General features: G+C 31.9%; 1 protein-coding gene across 1 annotated transcript; it reads right to left on the bottom strand.

The window, feature by feature from the left end:
* Positions 1 to 1,353: 1,353 nt before the first annotated feature.
* On the bottom strand, positions 1,354 to 4,453 carry LOC145102891 (protein indeterminate-domain 7-like). Its single transcript, XM_079040398.1, has 3 exons — positions 3,785 to 4,453; positions 3,056 to 3,455; positions 1,354 to 2,637 (listed from the first exon to the last, which is right to left on the bottom strand). The coding sequence occupies exons 1-3, from the start codon at positions 3,996 to 3,998 to the stop codon at positions 1,602 to 1,604; spliced, it is 1,650 nt and encodes a 549-aa protein (XP_078896524.1). The 5' UTR covers positions 3,999 to 4,453; the 3' UTR covers positions 1,354 to 1,601.
* Positions 4,454 to 8,676: the final 4,223 nt, after the last annotated feature.

The raw sequence follows: 8,676 nt of genomic DNA, 5'->3' as shown, positions 1-8,676 counted from the left end.
ATATATATATATATATATATATATATATATATATATATATATATATATATATATATATATATATATATATATATATATATATATATATATATATATATATAGAAATGTGCAATGAAGAACCATTTTAAACAACAAAACGAATGAACCAATTTTATTTATATATTTTCAATCACTTACGGTGGACACGTACATGTATCAGAATTAACAAAAAACTCATTTACTTTTTTTTGTTTTTTTTTTTAATTTTTATTTTATGACAAATCTTTTATTGAAAAAACAAATGATTATAACAATTTCATGAAATTTAATCATTTTTCCATAAACATCTATATTGATATATAAAAAATGATTTAAAAAAGAACTTCGTTTTGTTTTTTTTAATATTTAGGTTTTTTTAATTGATAAAATATAATAAATATATTAAAATTCATAATTTTTTTACTCTTTAAATAAACAATTATATTGATGTATTAAAAATCTTTCGTTTTTTTTTTTTGAAATTTTAGCTAAGATTCACATTGTAAATGTTGAAAACTTGATTATTCACAGTTCATATATTACACTGTTAATAATAATAATTCAAATTTACATTGTGAATAATGACAATTAAATTATATATAGTTTAGATTCAAGTTTAAATAAAATTAATTTGAGAATTTTACAAAACTAATTTTCATAAAAAAAACATATTTCACTTTTGTTGTTTAAAAAAAAATAGTTGAAATTAACATCATGAATAGTGTTTTTTTATAAGTGTCCATATTTAACCTTCATGTTTGGTTTTAAAAAGAAGCTCACACAGAAATAATGTTAAATTTTTTGATGGTAAAAAATGAGTATAATATTTGTGTATCTTCATGAAGAAACGATTTATGTTAACAAGAGGATGCATATAACAACACCTTAAGAAAAATTTTGGCCTCCAAAACACAAAAATTACAATAAATGCCTTGATCGGTTAAAGTTGCTCCAACAAATTATTATATCCTTTTTTAGGCTATTGCTATTTTTTGTAGAGAAATTAAATATTCAAATATTTTTTGTTTTTATTTATCCTCCTATCATATCGATAAATAGATTAAATAATTATTAATTTAATTAAATATGATAAATATAAATAAGATATAGAAAGATATTCTCTATTTTTTATGGCCCGAGTTAAAAAAATCCTTGTTTTATATTTGTAATAGATAAAATATTAAACTGTATGGCACCATTTCAGGAATCTTTCCATTGTACTGGATCAAGGATCCAATGTTACCCCATATGTTTTGTTATCTGTGTTGTTAAATCTTTGTTATATACAAAAAAACATAAGAATCTCTATTCCAACAAAACCCATACGAATCCGAGTAAAATGAAGCATATTAAACCTACTTAATAATTGTAATTTTGTAATAAATTGTTTGACCATGGTTTATGCATAGCATCATGCATCACGTGTATGAAGTTCCAATGCGAAAATAGATCATTAGGGACTCAAAAGCTTCTTTACTTTTGTATTACAGTAACAAAAAAAGACATGAAAAAGTAACTAAGAAAAGGGCAAAACCCTAATTTGATAAATTAATCCATTAATTACCTTGCATGCATGCCATGGTTTAGGGGTTTGGTTTATGCTTAAGAATACCACCATGGCCATGGGAGGGAGCTTTCAGCCCCAAGAAATCTCTTGTCATCCCCTCATTGCCCATAACTCCACCTCCAATATTACCACCATTGCCATTACTCTTAGCATCATTCATCGCCATCATTTGACCATGATGCAGTTTGGATGAATCCGAAGGATGACTTTCAACTAGATCTCCATGCAAATCACGATCATGATCATGATCTTCTTTCTTTGCATCCATGATTTGACTAAACGCATCCTCAAACGTCGACACATCGGCAAATCCATCAGGATTCATCATCATGCTCATGCTCATATTCATGCTCATGTTCATGGGATGAAGAAAAGATGGTGATGTATGAGGATGATGGGGTAGGGGTAGGGGTAGAGGTGGGGTTGGGTGGGGTGAAGGTGAAGTTGAAGGTGAGGGTGAGGGTCCACCTGCACATGCACCATCTTTAACATTTCCGAAAGAAGCTAACGCCATCATCTCTTCAGGGTCAAGGGAAGACATAAGTAGTCCAGTTGAAGCACTTGTACAACCATTGTTGTTACCAATAGTTGCAGAGTTAGTAGACACGTGAGCTCGGTATTGCTGGTGGTGGTGTTGGTGTTGGTGGTGGGGTTTCAACATTGATGTAGAGGTTGTACATTGAGCTTGTATACTTGTACTCCTGTTGCTTAGGTGACTTGTACCCATCTGAGCTGCTTTTTGCAGCAATGCAGTAGCTGACATGTACGCAGATGGTGCTGGATGGTAGGCTGTCAGGTTGGGCCCACTGCCACCATGACTAATACTGCTAGGGCTACAATCTTTTTCTTGGGATTGGGGTTGGGTTTGTAGCCATGGAAATGGGTGTTCTTCTTTTTTCAAAAAGGTGTTGTGAATCGGGTTAAGAAGATGAAGATCGTTGAATCGGGTCGGGATTTGACCCGGAATGGATGGGTCTATTCCAGTGATTGCTCGTGCACTTTCTTCTGCTAGTGCATCACAGAAAGCTCTATGTGTGATGAAACTATCCCTCCTGTACATTTTTTAAGATTTAAAATATATAAAACTGAAAAGGACAATAAATATACCATGAACAACAACAATCCAAACACAAAAAAACAAAAACTTTGCAGAAAAAAGAAAAAAACCCATCTCGCTATTAGTTGTTAATCCAAGAAACACAGACACCCACAAAAAAGTTTATAGAAAAATGTACTTTTTAATCACAGATAACAGCTAAAGAATCAATACTGTCAATGAATATGAAAAGGGACTTCATTTATTATGGGGTTTTAGAATTTAGGGTTCTTTAATGTCTTTCTTTAAATATCGCACATGGTTCATGCAAAACGCTCAATCGACAAACTTTATATCCTTTTTGTGTTGGGATTTGTCATGATTTTTTAGGGTTATTTAATGTTGAATTGTGATCATAAATGGAAGAATTTTACCTAGAAAAAAGGGTACCACAGTCGCATCTGTACTCTCTGGTGCCACAAGTCTTGGAATGAGCTTTCCAATCGGATTGAACTGCGTACCTCTTTGAACATTTATCACATTTCCACTTCTTTTCACCATGTTTTCTGCTAAAGTGTTTCTTGATCCCAGTCAAATCGCCTAGAGCCCTAGATGGTTCATGGTGCACACAATTCACTTCTGGACACACATACACTTTCTTCCTCACAACTTCATTCTTGTTCCTCTGCTTCAACTTCCATGGCAGATTGTGTCCTCTTCTGTGAAGTTGTAGATTCTGATCTCTTTGAAACCCTTTGTTACATATCTCGCACACAAATCGATTCGTCGCCATTAATGTCTTCGGTGATAAAGATATCACTTCTGCTTCTGGATCTACAACATGAAATAACATATATAATCGATATCATACATTCCCGTTCCTGATTTTCTTAATTGTTGTAAAAAAAATCAAATGAGTTTCATTAATTTTGAAGTAATTAACTATTGAAACCCACAATTTATTTATGAGAGTCATTGAAAAAGATTAAAGATTTAAGAGATTTTGAACCAAGGTCAACTGATAGTCCCTCGTTGACTACATCACTGTTACCAAACTTGTACCTTTCCTTTCAAATTAATGGAAATTTTGAAAAGCAACCATTTTTTTTTATGAAAATGGAGAAACTCATGAAAATTTGTTTAAGATTTAAGAGATATTGAACCTGGGTTGCCTGGAAGACTTCTTTTTTTCTTGAGTAGTGGTTGACTTTGACTTGGAGGTGGATGTGCAAAGTACTGCTGTTGATTTGGATGATAATTGCTTCCATTTTCTTGACCTTTATTCTCTGAACAAGAATTAACAGTATTTGCATAAAGATCACTCGATGCAGAACTCAAATTATCTTCCAAAATCACCTTCTGCTGTTTCATCATCATCTTGTCTCTCACTCACTCTCTCTTTCTCTCTCTCTCTAGGTGTCGATATGTGTAAGTGTATTTATATATATAATATGAGTGTATCTATGTATGTTGCATCATCATGAAAACTTAAAAGGCAAAGATGAAGAAGACAAAAGAAGAATTAAACTTGGAAAGAAGCTAATAAAGAAGAAGTGGAATCAAGAAAAAGGTTAGTTTTTGTTTGAACTATAGTTTACTTCTTGAAATCTCAACTGCTCCATATGGTGTTTTCTTTAATTTGGCATTAACCCAACAGACAATGTTTGGGTTTCTGGAAGAAACTGAAGCAGACCTTCTAAGTATTATATCATCAGTTCATGCTTTGTTGCTCAATCACACACACAAACACAAACTGGTGTGTGCGTTCTTGATTATTGGTAGAGATAGAAAGAGAGAGGTGTGGATGAAAAAAAGAAGAGCCGGAGCTAAAAAGATGAGTGTGTAAGAGAGAGAGAAGAAGAAGGGAGGGGTGGGGGTGGGGGTTGGGGGGGGGGGGGGGGGTTAGGGTTGATGTGTGACTTAGGGTACTATTGCTTTCTGTCTTTTTCTCTCTTCTGTTTCCCAATCTCTCTTTTCTTTTTTCTTTTTGCATATTACTGTAGTAATTATATCTTTTGAGAATAAAAGTTTCAAGTTTTTCTTGCCAAGTACTTTACCCATATTCTTCACATCTTTTCCTTTCATTTACTATATATTTAATGTTTTAGATGTTTAGTTTATATAATTACCAAAGGTTTTAAATTACGGTAAGTCAGGACTCTAAGGTTTATATTTGCTATCAAGATTTAACAAAATGTGGTATATATAAAAATAAGTAATAATAGAATATACATATATATTAATTATATATAAAATTATCGCATTAAGTCACGCTTCACAAACGAATTTGTTGATAAGGCTCGAAAAAGCTTAAGGCTTTGCATTGTCGTTAACTCACTCCTAACGTTATTTACAACCTTGTAATTACCGTATAATTAATTAAATACCATAGTTTTATAAGTTAGTATAGTGGGTTTTATATTAGGGAAAATGACACAAAATCAACTAATATTATATGTATTCTTTTAATTTTTCGTCGTAACTTTAAAATTTTGCACTAAGGCCATTGCTGTTACGGAATTTTGTCAATTATGATTACTTGTCGGTCGGTTATATCTGGTAAATGAAACTCTATTACGTGGATTCTTTCATTTAAAGCCTCCAATTACATGGAGGGAAAGATTAGAGAGGGGTTTAATCGTAAGTATTGGGCTAAATTAGGTTTTCTACAAATGTTGGTGCTAATCAAAAAAGGTTCATCTTCATTACCAACGTTTACAATCGTTTCTAATTATCGACATTGTGTCATTTTTGTCAACATATGTCATTCATTATGATCCATTTATCTCGATTAATAATTAACTAGTCAAAATGTACGAATAGTTGAAGGTATGGAAATGGATAGTTCATACCATAATGACATGGAAAATAATGAAGCTTATTTTGAAGTGTGAGATTGATGAAAATATCATGCCATCTGGCAATATCATTTTTATATGAAATTTGTGATTTCAAAATACATTGTAATGTAGAAGGAAACCACATACCCAAAACCTATATGATTATGGGAAATGACTATATTGCATTCAAAACAAATTTAGAAAGAAGTTATTATACTTGAAGGTTTTGGAAATCTCAAGCATCCTTTTTACACATGCATGTGTTGTTATCAATTACCTAAACTAAGACCCAAGGATTATATGGGCAATTGGTTTTATAAGAAAATACTTACAAAAGATGGGATAGTGGGTATAAGTTTGTGTAAAGCCTTCAGAAGGGTTTTGATTTAGATTAGTTGTAAATAATATGTTGAGGGAAAATGGATATTTTTTTATATCTATTTGGGTCATTTTAATCCTCATGTTTTCTTTATTTGATTACCTGTTTTGTAAGTTGGGTGTTGTAAACAATGTGTTTGGTAATATTACTAAAACAATGAAGTCCACCTACTATTATGTATCGTTGTTATGTTGTTAATTTAGGTCAATGTTTATATATACTTTGATATTCATTTTAATTAAGTGTGGTTGCATTAATTTAGTATTACACTTTAGTTTATAATCAAATGTGGTTTTCATTACATTATAGTAACTAGGTGTGAAACCCGTATTTTATACGGGTTTGATAAAACAAAAATTAAATATTAAAGTTTAAACAAAAATTTATTTAACTTTGAAGTTTTAGATTTAAAATTTAAAAGGAAACATATTAAATAATACATGAGTATTAATATTGTAAGTTATTGATTATTTTCAATTATGACAATTATTAATTGAGGTTTAAATATGATATGTTTATTAAGAAAATATAAAAATATAAGAAAATGACAAATGAAAAAAAAACATTTAATCAAAAATACCAAAAAATGATATGTGTCCAAATTAATAAGAGAGTGACATGTGGCAAAATTAATTTCATTTATTAGAAAGGATATGTGGTTCAAATAACCTACCATTTCCATTCATATTACTAAAAAAAATATTGTCATTTTCATTATTATTAACAAATGAAACTTTCATTTTACATTTATGAATTCCATCATATTCTCATGTTTAATTCAAGATTTGCTAAGAAATTGAATTCCTAAATAAGATCATGTTTAATTCAAGATTTGCTAAGGAATTGAATTCCTAAATGAGATGCACTTTCCAGCAAAGTCCATTCTATAAAAAAAAGTATGGAATTAAATTTTTTTTTTTATGAGGAAAAGTTCAAGATTACCATAATATCATTTTTTATACCATCATCATCTTCACCGCCACCATTTGTCACTATCGCTGCTACCACTACCATCACCATAGCCACCATCTTCACCTCCACAACCACCATCATTACCTCTACTACAACCCATCATTACGGTCGCCACCTCCACTATCATCCTTGTTAGGGTTGTTCACTATTTGGATAAAAACAAATTGTTCAGTTAGACAATTTGAATTTAATTTTTTGGTTCGAATATTCGGGCTTTTGGATTGATTTTAAACAAAACTGAATAATTATTTTGGATTAGTTTTGGTTTATAAAATAAAACCGAATAATAAAAAAAAGTCAAATAAAAATTTATTATTTATTTAATATATCTATACTTATTTATTAATTTTGTAATTTATTTTTTTAAATAGGTTCAAAAAATGTCACCTAATAGAAAACATTAATATCCATTTTCTCTCGATAGTTTTTTTTATCTACAATATATAAAACTATAATATTACTTATTACTAGTTGTTTATAAATTTTAAATTACAACAAAATAATTTGTTTTTGCTTCTTTTGTAAAATTGGGTAATATTATAATTATATGTCATTTTAAAATGTTTCGGCTTTTCAAAACCAAATTATAAAAATCGATCCAACTGAATTGTAATTCGACCAGATCGGATTGGATTTGAATTTAGTTTGGATCATTCGAATCCATGTTTTGAAAACCGAAATCAATTTGGATTCACTTGATTGCATAAGATCGAACCAATCCATCCAAACCCCTGCCACCATCGCCTTCCATAACTGCTACGAAGTCCACTATAACCACCATCAACTACCGTCACCGCCACCACCCACCGACTACACCTCAACCATCACCTCCACATACTAGATATACACCAAGACCCTACCTCTACCAACTCCACTACCACCCCCAACATCAATCACTTCCACGACCACCACCGCCACCGTTCCTACCACCAAAAATGCCACAACTCACCACTACTACATCCACCACCACTACTACCCACTTCTACTAGCGACACCTCTACCACGACCCACCAACACTCGCCGCCATCGCCACTGTAACACCCCCTATTTCCTTTGGTGTTTTTTCCATTCTTTAATTAGGGGTTTAATTGTCCAAAGAAAAGTAAAAGTATGAGGTGAAGCAGAAAGCTATTAATCATAATTCCTAAGATACTGAAAAGTTGTAGTTAATCATAAGTGATGCGGGGCACCCCTTAGTAGGCGCAACGTAACTGACCCGTTGGCTAAAAGCCTTTTTTACGGTTTGAGGGCTATCTAAACACCCGTAACTCCTAGGGTTGGATCGTTTTTCGCCTCCATCATCCCTAGAGAGAGTTTCCAGAAACTCTAGCCCCTCTTTCTTTTATTTTGTGCCTTGTTTCACCTTAAGAGCTTATATTCCCTTTGTTTGTGCTTGAAGCTTGAATATCATGATTTCCTTTGGTGCATTGAAGTGAAGAACAAGTGTAAATCCAAAGAGGTTTCACCATTCTTGGACCTTTGTGACCATAAAGCTTCAAGCTTGCCTTTTAGTTTGCTAGATCTTGTTTATAGTCATTTTATGCACTTTTGGTCCCTTTTTGTTAGTAAGCTTGGAGTTGAGATCACTTCAGCCTCTTTAAGCACTTAAGATTGTTCTATGAAACTTTTGGACTTGGAAAGTCGGTGTTTCATGCATGTCCTCTAAGTCATGCAAGTTGTGTTGGCTTTTTAGGTCATTTTAGTTCATATAGTTTAGTTCTTGCTTCATTGGAGTGTTTTAATGAATAAAGTTGGAAACTTTATCCAATTAGATATTGTTAAGGACTAGATCTAGAAGTTTTGGGTGGTAACTTAATGGATTAAGTTTTTGCACCTTGACAAGAAGGCCCGGACGCGGTGTGTC

Source organism: Lactuca serriola, chromosome 4 (assembly GCF_051521515.1).
Source record: "Lactuca serriola cultivar US96UC23 chromosome 4, Lser_US96UC23_V15, whole genome shotgun sequence".
Lineage (NCBI taxonomy): Eukaryota > Viridiplantae > Streptophyta > Magnoliopsida > Asterales > Asteraceae > Lactuca > Lactuca serriola.
The sequence above is the reverse complement of the archived record's forward strand: the minus strand, read 5'-3'. Positions and strand labels throughout refer to the sequence as shown.